Source organism: Hermetia illucens, chromosome 5 (genome assembly GCF_905115235.1).
Source record: "Hermetia illucens chromosome 5, iHerIll2.2.curated.20191125, whole genome shotgun sequence".
In the NCBI taxonomy this organism is placed as follows: domain Eukaryota; kingdom Metazoa; phylum Arthropoda; class Insecta; order Diptera; family Stratiomyidae; genus Hermetia; species Hermetia illucens.
In genome coordinates, this window is record NC_051853.1 from 98,064,667 (window position 1) to 98,079,938 (window position 15,272).

The window sequence follows — 15,272 nt, forward strand, 5'->3', positions numbered from 1 at the left end:
GGGCTAATTCTTCCTTTACAATGGGTTGCCCGGTGGTAACGAAACGACTAGAAAATTGTTCAAAATGAAAAATTTAGAGTACCCTAGTACGGTAACACTGTATATGTTAAGGTCTGATGAGCCAAACAAGTGTGGTTCAAGAAAATTGTCTTTGAAAGTGAACACATTAAATTTATTTAGTTTATTTTAAATGGACATTCTGCGCCTGAAAGAATTGGGGTGATGGAACTCTGGAGAGTACTCTTCTCCGTTTTGTAACACTGTGCTTCTGTACTCTGAACAGTCTGGTGACAGCAGATGCGAATCCGGTGTAGGACTGTTGTTGACAGCTGCAGCAGGGCGTGCACCTATCGTCTGGAAGTCGTCTACTCATAGGATCTAAATTGTGCAGCACTACGCACCAACCGAAGGAAGGTTTCTATGAGCTATACAGTATAGATGTTGTAGAATTCTGCAACTTTCACCGCCTCATCATCGGCGGTATACTGTATGAGCACAGGACCGACCGTAAGGTCAGACGGATTTCCATTGACCGGCTACGAGCGCCTAACCATATCGACCACATCGTAAGCAGTAGATTTAGAAATTGTCTTACGAATGTGCTTATCGAAAGAAGTGCTAACATCGGCGCCGAAGATTACCATCATCTGCTCTAAGGTTAATTGGGCTTCACCAGCAACGACCATTAAGTCAGATTGAAAATATTGCAATCATCAACAAAACGGGACGATACCGGCATATACGTTCGAAATAGATAATAAATTTGCGTAAAATCGTAAAAATAACGATATAGTTTCGGTGAATGCAGCCCAACACACCATAAGAGGTATGAAATAACCCCTAAGTTGGACACAAAGTGGAACAAGGTTCGAAAACAACGGGATGTCGCAATTCACACAAAAGTCCATTCAGAATCGCTACCACATTGAAAGAAAATGTCGCGACATGTATACACAGACAGATTCACTCTTAGGAGAGTATTATAAGTGACGAACTTCCATAGTCGCCTGGCTAGAAAAAAACCTATCATATCCGAAAATAACTGTGCCTTTGTGAAAGAGCATGCTAAAAAAATCTTACATTTTTGGTATCCAGTTTTGTGATTTAGCGAAAGTAAGTAGAATCTGATTGGGTTTGACATAGGGTAGTATGTCGGTAGGTAAGCGAAAACTGAGTTTAAAACTCGCGACATATTTACAACCGTCAACCATGATGACGGGAATCAGTTACCTTGGGGCTCCGATATTACGGGGTGAGTAGATTGGTATTTATTCACTAGAATATTAAAAGGAAGTTTACTTTAATGTGTTTTGCTTTCAGTTGGATATTCATCCTTCCCGACATTTCCTTCTCGGCATGAGAATGGTTATCGTATAACGTTCCATGTCGACTCTACACGCCACCTAATCGATAACCATTAACCTGGTTGAACATCTGCCTTATGTTCAGTATTCAGATTGATAAATCCTCAAAAAGTTATATCCAGAAGGAATTGTAAGAAACGGGAAACGAAATTTCCTCCGAGATGATTCAAAACCTTGGCAAGGTTCTAGACATCATTCTTACATTTGTAATACTGTAATCTGTTCATTTCCCTTGCTGTGCCAATACTTTTATTTCTCGGTTGTGTTCATTTCCTTCGCTGTCCTTGTGTGATTTGTATTACGTGCGAATAAATGTTTTCGTCTATTCATTGTATCATCTCGTAGGTGTTTAGATGTGCGTTCTTCAATTTCCTTTCTTCTAAAACAATTTTCCGCAGTGTACCAAAAGTAGACATGAACATGACACAAAATACAGCAACAGCAGAGATGGAAATCTTTTCTTTTTACTTGAACCTAAGTACGTTCATATAACGGTACTAATTAGTACTACTCTATATTACTTTATCATATTTTTCGATGCCATAATTTCATCACTTCCGGCAACACTGTTTAACAATGATGTATCTTAAAAGCTCTACCCGGGAACGGTATTCCGGAAATAGTAATATCAGGATGCCATATGACCTTGTAAAATATCAAATGTTGTATCGAAGTGAAATCTCAGAGAAACTTTAACTCTAAACTGGAATCCGCCAAGGTTGTATGTATTTTTTCATCGATAATTTTTCTTCTCGTGAACGGTACGTCCTCCACACTGAATTGGCAGTTTAATGGAAGTTGTCATCCATCAAATTCCCCACTATACTGATGACAAAACAGATTCTGAGTCTAATTGATCTAGGCACGCGTGGAACAATATATCTACAAAACGTTGTTGCTCCCGACGCACAGTGCATCGAAGGTATGGAAAATCTGGTCAAAACTCGAAATGAACCAGTTTGTATTTATTTACCATTGGTTTTCCTGCTAATTTTAAGAATAAACGCATCGTTTAGGGCAAATTAATATATAATATTCTTAATTAGCAAGGATGGGAAGGGTTTCCAACTTTTCGCTCGCAGAGCGGAGTGATTTCAAAAGTTAAACTGAAATTTATGAAATGCTATAAATGAAGATAAATTTATTTTAGATTTAAATTTTAAGCAAAAATATAAATATAGAAAACATCTTACACCTACAAACTTTTCATAAACCAAAATAAACTCGTCAGTGGTAGCTTCATTTTCAGAAATTCCATCTGTTAACACAAGGCTATTTAATCGATTGTGGTCAAGGATATTTGAAATTTCTTCAGGTACTTGTAAATACTCGCAACACCTCGTTTTCAAGTTTGGATTTTCTATTTGTAAAATTCGCCGTCTTACCGATATGGGCGGTTCAGAAGTTAACAATAATGCTCTAATTAGATCTACATTCGTGCTTATTCTTCGGCCTTTACTAGTGTGAAATAATCGATTTGCCCTAACATCTTCATTTCCTCAATCCGTAATAGTTTCGCACTTTCTTTTTGGAATATGAATTTTACAAGTCTGCAGTAAAAGGTAGACGATGGACGTAGATTGACTCGTACTACTTTTGCTGTTTTTATATCTTCCAATTTTAGTGGTACCATAGCTATAAGAAACAAATATTCATCGGTACTTGATGCATCTTTTATTGAATATTCGTATGCATTGGCTATGGCAGTGCCAAGCTATTGAATCCGCATTTCATCATCATCAACGACGCAACAACCGGTATCCGGTCTAGGCCTGCCTTAATAAAGAACTCCAGACATCCCGGATTTGCGCCGAGGTCCACCAATTCGATATCCCTAAAAGCTGTCTGGCGTCCTGACCTACGCTATCGCTCCATCCCAGGCATACTACTACCATAAATATTGTCCTTATACACTTTCCGGGCTGGATCATCCTCATCGATACGGATTAAATGACCCGCCCACCGTAACCTATTGAGCCGGATTTTATCCACAACTGGACGGCCATGGTATCGCTCATAGATTTCGTCGTTATGTAGGCTACGGAATCGTAGCCTCATGTAGGGGGCAAAAAATTCTTCGGAAGATTCTTCTCTCGAGCGCGGCCAAGAGTTCGCAATTTTTGTTGATAAGAACCCAGGTTTCCGAGGAATACGTGAGAACTGGCAAGATCATTGTCTTAGACAGTAAGAGCTTTGACCCTATGGTGAGATGTTTCGAGCGGATCAGTTTTTGTAAGCTGAAATGGACTCTGTTGGCTGACAACAACCGTGCGCGGATTTCATCATCGTAGCTGTTATCGGTTGATTTTCGAACTTAGGTAGGAGAAATTATCAACGGTCTCAAAGTTGTAGTCTCCTATCTTTATTGTTCCCATTTGACTAGTGCGGTTTGATGTTGTTGGTTGGTTTTTGGTGCTGACGTTGCCACCATATACTTTGTCTTGCCTTCATTGATCTGCAGCCCAAGATCTCGCCCCAATCGCCGCCTGCTCGATCTTGATGAAGGCAGTTTATACGTCTCGGGTGGTTCTTCCCATAATGTCAATATCGTCAGCATAGGCCAGTAGTTGGGTGGATTTGAAGAGGATCGTATCTCTTGCATTTACCTCAGCACCACGGATCACTTTCTCCAGGGCCAGGTTAAACAGGACGCATGATAGGGCATCCCCTTGTCTTAGATCGTTGTTGATGTCAAATGGAAGCAGGATCACTCTTAAGGATCCTGCTGCTTTTATCTGGCCTCGCACATTGGTCAGGGTCAGGCTAGTCAGTCTTATCAATTTCGTTGGGATACCGAATTCTCTCATGGCCGTGTACAGTTTTACCCTGGCTATGCTATCATAGGCGGCTTTAAAGTCGATGAATAGATGGTGCAACTGGTGTCCATATTCCAACAGTTTTTCCATCGCTTGCCGCAGAGGGAAAATCTGATCTATTGCTGATTTGCCTGGAGTGAAGCCTCTTTGGTATGAGCCAATGATGTTCGGGGGGTATGGGGCTATCTGGCCTAGCAAGATAGCGGAGAATATCTTATAGATGGTACTCAGCAACGTGATACCTCTATAATTGCTGCACTGTGTGATATCTCCATTTTTATGTATGAGACAGATAATGCCTCTTTGCCAGTCGTCAGACTTTGATTCGCTTTCCCACACCTTGAGCACAAATTGATGAACCACTTGATGTAATTGATCGCCTCTATATTTAACCAATTCAGCTGTAATTCCATCGGCTCCTGGGGTCTTATGATTTTTAAGCCGATGAATTGCACGGACTGTTACTTTTATACTCGGTGATGGCAGTATTTGTCGGTCGTCTTCAGTTGGCGGGACCTCCAACTCGCCGATGTTCTGATTGTTCAGTAGTTCATCAAAGTACTCAACCGATCGCTCCAAGATATCCATTCTGTCGGAAATCCGATTTCCCTCTATGTCACGGCGGGATGAACATCGAGGTGTATAAGGCTTCATCCTGCTGACTTGTTGGTAAAACTGCCGCGCCTGGTGCGATTGCTCCCTGTACTATTCGAGTTCACAGACTTGTTGGTTCTCCCAGGCTTCCTTTTTCCATCTGTGAAGTCGCTTCTCCGCTCGCCGGAGTTCGTGATAAGTCTCCGCGCGTGCCCGCGTTCTTCGAGAATGCAGCATTCTTCCGTTCCGTTGCTAGCTTACATTCATCGTCAAACCAGCCGCTCCGACTCTTTTTGCGGCTGGGGCCAAGTATATTTGTGGCCGTATTTATGATAACGTTCTTCAGATGATTATAAAGATCATTTGTTGATGCTTCATCTCCAGGTTCTCTGTTGACTGCGGTTATTGCGGCATCCATTTCCCTCTTATAGGTGTTGCGGAGGGCTGTGTTGTGGAAAGCTTCAGTGTTAACTCTCACCTGATTGTTAGAGGGGATTCTGGGTGGTGTTGTTATTCGAGGTCGGAATACCATGCCAACTAGATAGTGATCCAAGTCTATATTGGCCCCCCTATATGTTCTGACATTCATCAAGGCTGAAAGGTGGCGGCGTTCGATCAACACGCGGTCAATTTGGTTGAAAGTGGTCCCGTCTGGAGAGGCCCATGTATGTTTGTGGACCGCTTTCCACACAAAACAGATACTTCCAACAACCATTTCGTGTCATACTGCTAATTGAATTATCCGCAGTCCGTTATCATTTGTACTTTGGTGTAAGCTACGGTAGCCAACATATCGCCTGAATACGGGCTCCTTCCCTACTTGGCTGTTAAAATCCCCAAGTATGATTTTGATATTATATCTGGGACAGGTTTCGAGGATTCGTTCTACTGCCTCGTAGAAGGTATCCTTGTCCGACTATGCAGTCTCCTCTTTAGGGGCGTGAACGTTAATCAGGCCTATATTTTGAAATTTGTCTTGTAAGCGCAGAGTGCATAGCCGTTTGCTTATATTTTCAAAGCCGATAACAGCAGGTTTCATTTTTTGGCTGGCTAAGAAACCTACTCCGAGCACATGGTTTACTGGATGGCCACTATAATATATGGTGTAGCAACTCTTCTCCAGGAAACCGGTCCCTGTCCAACTCATCTCCTGTAACGCTGTTACATCAGCTCTATATTGGGACAGGGTATCGGCTAGCTGCTCAGCCGCTTCATCTTGGTTTCTGTGTAGGGTTGTCCCCCAACCTGGAGGACCAGTTAGTACAATTTGTCCCGTTTTTAGACGCGGGAGACTCGTCTTCATCCTACTCCGTCTGCAGCTTTTCGTTACGAAAGAGCTCCCAGCGGTCACCACGTGGAGATGGAGATAGGGTTTGGATGGAGATAGTGTTGGTTCAGCAGGCGTTTCCCAGGTTTTATGCTTCATCGTGGGTACCAATTCACGTTCCGCCCTGGAACCTATACTCCCCATTTACAAGTTAATTTTAACTCTTCGCGTTCATCCAAACTTGCAATTCCCACTATACTCTGCGCTGTTAGCTGCAAAAGTTCTGGCAAACTTACGCAAGCGGAAATCTTATCTGCAACAATTTGTTATGGCAATTGAGCATTTTTCACCAAATTCAGTGAGTATAGGCTGGGAAAACAGTCTTTATGCAGACCATTAAGAACACACATCAATAATTCCGACAAATCCAAATCAATGTATGTATGATGAGGGTTTAGTGATGACTGCTGAAGACTAATTGAACATTTTACAGCCATATCTGCAGCAAATTTTAATTCACTACAGGCTCCTTCACTTTTTTAGTTCATAGCGAGACTCTTTAGAATGAAGTTTGTGGTCTTCCACGAACTCAAACTGTTTCAGGCCTTGCTCCATTGCTTGAAGAGTCCACAAGAACATATTCCAGAAGCCAAGAAACGTAGCGCAGCTGAAATTTCCTTCGGTTTCTACTAATTTCTTCCTATTGTTTGTTGTAATTGAGGCAAAATAACTTAGTTATTAAACCAGATAGTAAAAAACTCCTCGAACTATGTTTCGACGATGCGACGGTGGCGTCACCGAACCTGATTTCGCGCGACATATTAACAATAAATCCACCTTCACTCTTTTGCCTAAAATCTAGAAATGCAATTATCTCAACATCATACTGAAATGTTCGCCAATGTTCTCTCGATATGGGCCACCTATTGAAAAGATGGAAATGGTAGTGGATAGGCAACACACTAAGGAAGAACCATAGCTCCATTTCAGATTTTGCTACGGAATGGAACCCATCATCCCTGGATGGCTGACGAGTGGGTTAGAATTTGTTGGGTAGAACAGTGGAGTTAGAATACTAGCTTCTCGAAAAATCGGAAGGCGGTTGAAGCACATTGCCAGAAATTGGCAATGATGACGCGTAAATGAAATTGCCCAACATATCTGCTGTTACCACCAAAGAAGTGAGATCCGAAAAACTCTCAAGACAAAGTACCTAGCTCCCATTTGCAAATTTTTCAAACATTAAACGGCACAACAACAAAATAACCGGCCGTTCCGCACTCATTGACAACAAAAAATAATGAACACCGGCAATATTTGAATATGAATCTTATGGCTGATCTTACACGATCAATATTTCATCACTCTGCCATAAGTCAATCCATCAAAAATGGACTGAGGAAATACTAAAAGACTAACGTGCTCAGTATAAACAAGACGACAAAAGACAATTTTGATGCATGCATTTAAAGATGTAAACCTTCCGGCAGTTATATTTCCATTAATAACACAATTACAATTGCATTACACCCAAATTATCGTCAGTCCAGTCAAATGGTTAGATTTTATATAAAAAATTAAATTTTCATCATTCATCATTGCCATAAAAATACGACAGACGCTAGATTGATGAAATACTGATCGTGTAAGGTTAGCTTATGAAGTAAAATTAGGGGTTATACGGATTATATAATTCATTTGGATTTATATAAAAATATAAAAGAAGAATGTTACTTACATAAGCTGATTGACGATGGTCACAATGGGCAAAAGAGTGAACTGCCATTGCATACTGCTCAATTCTTGATACGTTCCAGAGAATAGAACCAAAGCTGTATTCAAACCTTTCGATCCCAAAAATATTCGAAGTAGGGTAGATGATTGAACCTGTGCAATTAATTGTGGTCGCGCATCAGCCAGCTGCAGTAGATTCAGTCGTTGGATACTATTTTCACTAAAATATGTCAGTCAATAAAAATGGATTCCAAACCAAACATACAACTTACATCGTTGTCATACTGTTTAGATTTATCGGTGTCTCACAAATCCAAACCATGACGTAATAAGATTGTACGAAAGCCACCGTTTCCGGCATGAACTGTGAGCGTATGGTTTCTAGAACATCGCATTGAACAGCAAACGTGTCGATAATAATCTGTTGCAATATCAACAAATTACGGCAAAGCGAGTATCTGCAAAAAAAGAACATTAGTAGAATCGTTCTATTTTGGGTAATCCTCTTCAAATACCTTATCAATGCAACTTGCCTCACTGATTCCGAAACCAACGAGACACCAGTGAAGCTACCTAATAAGTTCCCCAAAGCTAAGTAGAAGTGCGACGTTTTAGATAAATCTGCAGATAAAAAAATTAGTTATTGGCTTTTCCTCCGTAATGCAGTTTTACTTGAATGCGTCCTCATGGCTTCTGGATTTCCATGATCCATTCTCAACTGCTCTAAAAGCAATGCCATTGCTGCTCGGATATCATTAATCGACTGCATATTTTGTCGGATAGTAACCAAGAAATTATTCGGAAGAACCTATCAATTTTCGAAATAAAAGCTGTTAATTGGATCTTACAATTCAAATTACTGCTACCTACAACTTCATTCTGTTCAGACGATAGAATACTCGAGACTAATTTTGAAATCACGTCATTCGGCATCTCCAAGTGATACAATCTCTTATCGAAATCAGCTTTGTTTTCGTCGCTCAGCCAATGTTCCAGCATTTCTAAGATAGTGACAAGTTGTACCATGTCCTCACCAGTAGACTCATTTCCCTTAAAATACAGCGGAACTATGTTCTCCACCTCCACATTCTCGCCAGCTAACATTAAATGTTCTAGAATTTCACAAGGTCGAAGCAAAGAAAATGCGTTTTTCTTCACAACACAAATCGCATCCATTGCCTCCAACAGCACTAATCCGATTGGTTGGCAAGATTTTAAATGGTATTGTTCACAGCATGAATAAAATCTTTCCCAATATCTTGTTGCTATGTCAATATATTCATCATCGCTAATTTCGTAATCAATCACTTCATTTTGGATTTCAGATTCCACTGCTTGGCAAACACGATCCTTCAATACGGTCAACGGAAGATTCACATCAAACAACACATTCGATCGTTTGAACATCTGGAAAATCCATAAAATTAAATTCTATCTAAATCAAAACCTTTCCAACTTACAATCAAAGCTTTAGCAATGACACTTTTCTGGAACTTCCCAGGATGAAATATATACGAGCAAAAGGCTTGCCGAGGATCCATTCCTTGTTCCACAGAAACACTGTACCTATCCGGCGGGGGTTCCATAGCTGCTGACACCCAATTTATTGCAGAACTTGGGAGTAAAGAGAAGCTCGAGATACTAAATTCTCCCTGGGCATTACACCAAAGCGCCCAGATGCGACTTTTTGATACCTCGAAATCTGCTAAATCACTTTGTGGCGCTGGGATTATTTTCGTTCGTGTCAACGTGTAATTAGAACCGCCGTCCCAGCCAACTCGCACGTTTACAAATTCAGATCCGTTCGAATGAGATAGAAAAGCACATACGCTATTGTCATCAATTTTACGCAAAATGTTAGTTTGGGCTGTAGATGTGGGAAAAATTAGTTTTTCCGATTTCATAACCAACAAAATCCCTTTTAAAACTTACGTCCTTGTGGCCGAACCTCCGAACCGTCGCGAACACAATTCAATGTAAATACGCATTGTAACGAATTTGTAGACCACATACGAATATGATCGTCTCGATACAGTGCTAGTAGAAACACTTGTTCGCCAACAGTGTTAAACACTACTGATGTGGCATGCTGGCTATCTGCAGAGTTCGACTTACCGCTAAACAAAAATTATCAGTGTTACTAGAAAATCTTTACTTTGTCATCAAATTCATTATTATAATACATATTATATGAAGCAGCCAATTCAGTTGTCTTTAAAAACTAATTTTCAAAACGACACATTGTACTTCAACCTCGATGAAAGTATTACCAAACATGTTTACTTCTACCCCCTAATCAAGAGATGTATTCTGGTGGAGAAGGGACGTAGCCAGAATTAACAAACCACAGAAACATCTAGACTTTCCAAAGTTATTGCCAAATCAGGGCAATATCTTCAGTCTGTCTAGAAAAAAGGAGATTTACCGAGAATAAAGAGGACAGTCCACAAGGTACATTTGGTTCTCAGAACTCATTTTCCAAGATCCTCCTACACGGCGGAAAACAGTCTGAAACCCCAACAGCAGGCAGAATTGAAAAAAGGAAAATTTGAAACTAGCAAAAAAGGTATGCTTGGACGCTAGAGTAAGATGAAAAGTGGGAAGCTGTGAGCTACGAGTAATGAAACCACCCGGAGCAGATGACATTTTCCCAGTACTACTTTAGAAAAGTCTAGAAACCGTTTCAGAATTTCTCTTAACGGTGGTAGGGGGCAGCTTAGCCTTGGAATATATAATAAAAACATGAAAGCGAGCAAAAGTGAACTTCATTCCGAAAGCGGGTAAAAAGGATAATTTTCATTCCAAAACTTTCAGACTTTCAGACTTGCCTGCCATCGGTTATACTCAAAACGGTGAAGGAGGTCATAATCCCCTACATCCATTTCAATACTCTTACCCGGCAGGATGGTCAAGATGAAACTTCTAATTCGGAAGACACGTGTTAAAAACATATACTGGAAAGCAGATGATGAAGCCCATCAGTTTTCGTTTCGATTATAAGTTTGAAACACGTTGTAGCAACAGGGCAAACTGAGACAGCGTGGCAGTGACCTATGGCTTAAACTAGCAACTGATTACCTGTAACACTGACGGATCCCTTACACCAGAGGGAACGGGTGCCGGGGTCATTGATCCACGAAAAACGCACTTTAAATCAATGGGCAGACACTAATATCCAGGCAGACATATACTTCATAGATAAAACATAGCCATTGTAACCGACAGCCAAGCGACTATCGAGACACTTGGATCCAATCAGGTGAATTCTAAACCTGCCTTAACAGAATGAATATGTGCCTCGTTCAAAATGGTGTGGATACTCTGGGTTTCAGACGATATTGGGTTAAAAGATAAGACAGCGGCTAGGGAAGGAGCGCGGACATCGAAAAACGAAAGGGGAACGGCACACACAAAACCTGAAAGGAAATACTAGAAATTCTCCTTTCCAGGTTCTCAAACGAAAATGAGTAGCGAAACGCACGCACGGTGCGTCAACTGATATCGAGGACACAACAAATAAGGGAAAGGGTTAGCTCCTCACGATCAGTGTGCCGCATCAACTGCATATTCAGAAATGAGTCACAACCGAGTGCCATGTCAACATTAACATAGGTAAACCTTCACCATGCAAAAACAGTAGTAATTGTAGGGGCAGTTTTCAAAGATCAGATGAAAATAGTGGTATCTCAAGAACCTGGGTGTATCGAGGGCAGATTAGTGGTCTAATTTGAAACGTCCCTTGTGAAAAACCAAAAACTTGCATCATTCTTAAATCCAAATTAAAATATATGTCGTTCAGAGTTTCTGACCCAAGATCTGTAGCTGTCTAAATTCCATTAGAGACCAACAGGAGGATTCGACAAGCAGTCGGAAGATCAAGCTACTTCCCAGGGAAAAACACCCGAATCCAACCTGAATAAGTCGTTAGACTAATAAAAAACTTCGAAAAGAAAGGATACTTGTCCTCAGCTGCGATGTCAATGCACAGAATGAGATCTGGGGAAGCGGTGACAATAATCGGAAAGGTGAATATCATCTCGAATTTATCTTTAACATCTTTAGGGTTGGGGGTATATAATTTAAAAAACATACCAACTTAAGTGACTAGAACGAGGCAAGAGGACACATAAACCTAGGGAGCAGGCTTATGAATGGGCTAAACGGGAACTGGTTTGTTTTGGAGGAATCTCACCCAAATGGAATAATAAGATTTGGGGTTGAACTCTAAAATAGAGGGAATAGAACGCAATCTCAGACAAAAAATTGTAATTCCTATATAAAATATTTCGTCTAGGATGGGTGTGGGGAGACCATAACGGTCTACTGCCCATGTTTATTACCCTCATTTAAATCAGGTACCCATTTAGAGCTGAGTCGACTGGTATCAAACATCTAGCCACGATGCAAATACTTCTGGCACAAGTGAAATTTGAACCGTTAAGGGGCAGCGGATGAGTTGAACAGGAAAAGAGCAGAAATGTCGCTAATGGACCATATCCTTCTGCGGAATCGAGAAGAAATTCATGGCCTTGACAATAAAGAAGCACAGGACAAACTTACCAAGAACGAAACAGCCCAGGGTGCTCATGGAGAAATATACACTTAAGCACTCGGAAAATTATTTAAACTTTACGAAGAAGAGCTTTAGCATTGCAGAGGGAACATTCACGGCTGCAGACTAAACTACCACCTGGGGAAACTAGCGATACCTACGGACACTGCCTGCAGATTCTCTGGAGAAGGCAATAAAATGTACATATATATTTTGGGAAAATACTCAACAGTTCTGCAAGTTAGATTAATGCAGCTGGGGGAATACTTACACCAGACGCAAGGGTGAAACAACTGGAAGTAGAAAATATTCTAAAATTCCTGTCAGTTATATAGTGAGCGAAATTTGTTTAGCTGCACACAGTAATCTCCAAAAATAACGATATAACGCCGGTATTCAAAGTTCTATTTATCAAACATTATGTTCTGAAGCCTACATTTCATATGGTGAGTGTAACAACAAAATTTGGAATATAACGTTATTCCAGTTTCAATATGTCACTTTTTTTAGTGCGAAATTTCGGAAAAACTAATTTTTCACGATTATTTCAGGCAAATAATTTCAATTGAAAAAAAAGGGAAATATTAAAATGGCAAGTGGAAACCTTCTAGAAGAAGTGGGAAAAATCGTGATTTTAAAAGGAACTATACTTTCAAATTGTGAAATTTATCGCCGAATTAATAGATCGGAGGAAGTGATACAAAATTCTTTTAAATTTGGAGACAACACGATATGTCCACTTCAAATTAGCAGGAGACATGGAGATAAACCGCCGAAAAATCAACATTTTCAAAGAAAAAGCCACTAAAAATAAATTGAGCGCGTGAATAAAAACAGCTTACATTTTCTGACAAAGTTGTCAGAGTAGATTATGTCAATAATCTGGCTTGAATGAAAAAACGCTATATCATTATTTGTAATGAGAAAAAAATTAATCTAGGCGGACCTGACGGGCGTAGTTGGTACTGGCAAGATCTTTATGCAAATGACCCATCAAGACTGAACCGGCAACTTCGGTGGTACGTCGATTTTTAGGGAAAACTGTAATTGTATTTAAAACAAACAAATTTATGGAGAAAGATGTATTGAGTTCATGCACGATGTTCTAATTAGCTAACACAGAATTAATGTTTCAGCAAGATAATGACAGTATTCATGTAGCAAAACCGTCAAATATTTTGTCTCACTCAATACTATTTTTTTAATTAAAACGTCAGAAGTCTAGGTCGATTGGATTAAAATCTAAAATGTTAAAGGCAGTTTAGTAAAGGCTGTTTACGCAAATAGTCAGCAATTTTGCAAGGGTTGTTGAATTTGGATATAAAGACACTTCGAAAGTTAATTGATTTACTGCCAAACAGATTTTTTCAAAAAATTAACAAAGGTGGTGGCTCAACTACTTACCAGAAACTCAAAATTTTCAAAACTATCTATCACATTTCGATATTTTGACAATTGTAGTGCGGAGCATGCATTTTTAAGTGTTAGTATATATTTTTAATAAATTAAAAACGTGTATATTTAGTTTATCAATGCATTTCTGTTTTACTTCACTATGATAAGCTAAGCAAGCAAATTTCGCTCACTGTACGATTGATCGAAATACTATAGTTATAAATTGCACTATTGCCATTGGGTAGTGATACTACTAAGGTAATACTGATGAATTTCGAGCTAACGTAAGGACTACTAGTACGGAGTACAAATATGGAGCAAGGACCAGCTGTCAAGAAACGGCCCTCGCTTCAAAGATTCACCTACCTCTGCATTAGAGGTGCCACGCAGCGCACTGGAGAGTCTGTTGCAACTGCCACAGGTATGTGCAATAAAGCTATATGAAAAATTACGGAGGAAGTAAGTGCTAAAATGCATAATCTCTCTGACAGTCAAATGGAATTAAAAGCCAACAAACTCTGGCTCCCTGGCTACTAAATGAAAATATTGTAAGCAGTGAGAAGGCGGATGAACTTGCAAGAAAGGGATTCTAAACATCATTTGTGGGGCCTGCTCGTGGAATCAGCAAAGTCGACGCTATAAGAACCATGGGAGCTGGAGCAATTAACCTTTGATGAGGGGATGAGCAAAACAAGAATGAGAACATTGGTAAATCATGGAAACATACCACTTGGGGAATAACAAACCTCGAAGAAGGGCCCGATTCGGTGCACCTAGTGAAATATGTCGTTAGTCTCGTAACTAGAACAGAACAAGGGGAAATTTTCTGAAATATTACATTTCCACAGAAAAGCAATAAAATTATTCTGCAAGAAAATCCCTTTCCTTCAATGTTTGCTGAAAATAATAAGGTATCTTTCGAACACGATAAGATCCCAGCGCATACCGCTACACTAGTAACTAATATTGCTAATTATTGCCAGCAATTAATAAATTTAAGAAAATAAATTACACTGATCCAATACGTAAAGAATATAACGAATCAAGAACCTTTAGATATCAACGTTCTTACAAAGCTAATAGACTCAATTGGCTTTCACAAAGTCCTAACGTAAAAACAATTAAAAATATTTGGAGTTATTTGAAGTACCATGTATGTAGGATAAAATCCCATTCGGGAGCTTTGGACCAACCTTGTAACAAAATGTCGGAGGAATACCTGAAAACATTAATTAGCTCAACTCCAACAGGATCCAGAGCTCTTATGTCTGTAAGTAGGGATCACGTAATTGCTAATTATTCTTTACTAGTTTCTTTAACAACATTATAATAACAAAAAGTTAGAAAACGACTACTAAAATAAATTTACTTGAGAAAGCGTCTTGATTCATTTGCATATTATGAAATGTGTGCGACTTCTTGTTAAAAAAAAATTTAGAATCAGCAAGCAAATAGTAAATATGAAACAAATCGGGATATCGGAAGCTTGACGCTTCACCTATAAAAGGTTTTGTGTTTCCCTTTGTGAGGAGCATACCGCAGTTCTCCAT

At 39.7% G+C, this 15,272-nt stretch overlaps 1 protein-coding gene and 1 long non-coding RNA gene across 2 annotated transcripts in view; one reads left to right on the forward strand and one right to left on the reverse strand.

Annotated features, from left to right (window-relative positions):
- Positions 1-15,272, reverse strand: part of LOC119657667 (nuclear pore complex protein Nup160 homolog) — a 41,112-nt gene that overhangs the window by 9,879 nt on the left and 15,961 nt on the right. Inside the window, exons 5-11 of the mRNA XM_038064692.1 lie at positions 9,708-9,892; positions 9,236-9,642; positions 8,646-9,182; positions 8,448-8,583; positions 8,291-8,396; positions 8,048-8,233; positions 7,780-7,995 (exon numbers count right to left, since the gene is read on the reverse strand). Of these exons, the coding sequence (XP_037920620.1) occupies positions 7,780-7,995; positions 8,048-8,233; positions 8,291-8,396; positions 8,448-8,583; positions 8,646-9,182; positions 9,236-9,642; positions 9,708-9,892 (1,773 nt within the window). The remainder of the gene's footprint in view (positions 1-7,779; positions 7,996-8,047; positions 8,234-8,290; positions 8,397-8,447; positions 8,584-8,645; positions 9,183-9,235; positions 9,643-9,707; positions 9,893-15,272) is intronic.
- LOC119657668 lies at positions 12,660-14,929 on the forward strand. Its single transcript, XR_005250158.1, has 3 exons — positions 12,660-12,773; positions 12,879-14,143; positions 14,214-14,929. It is a non-coding gene; the product is annotated as an uncharacterized LOC119657668 (long non-coding RNA).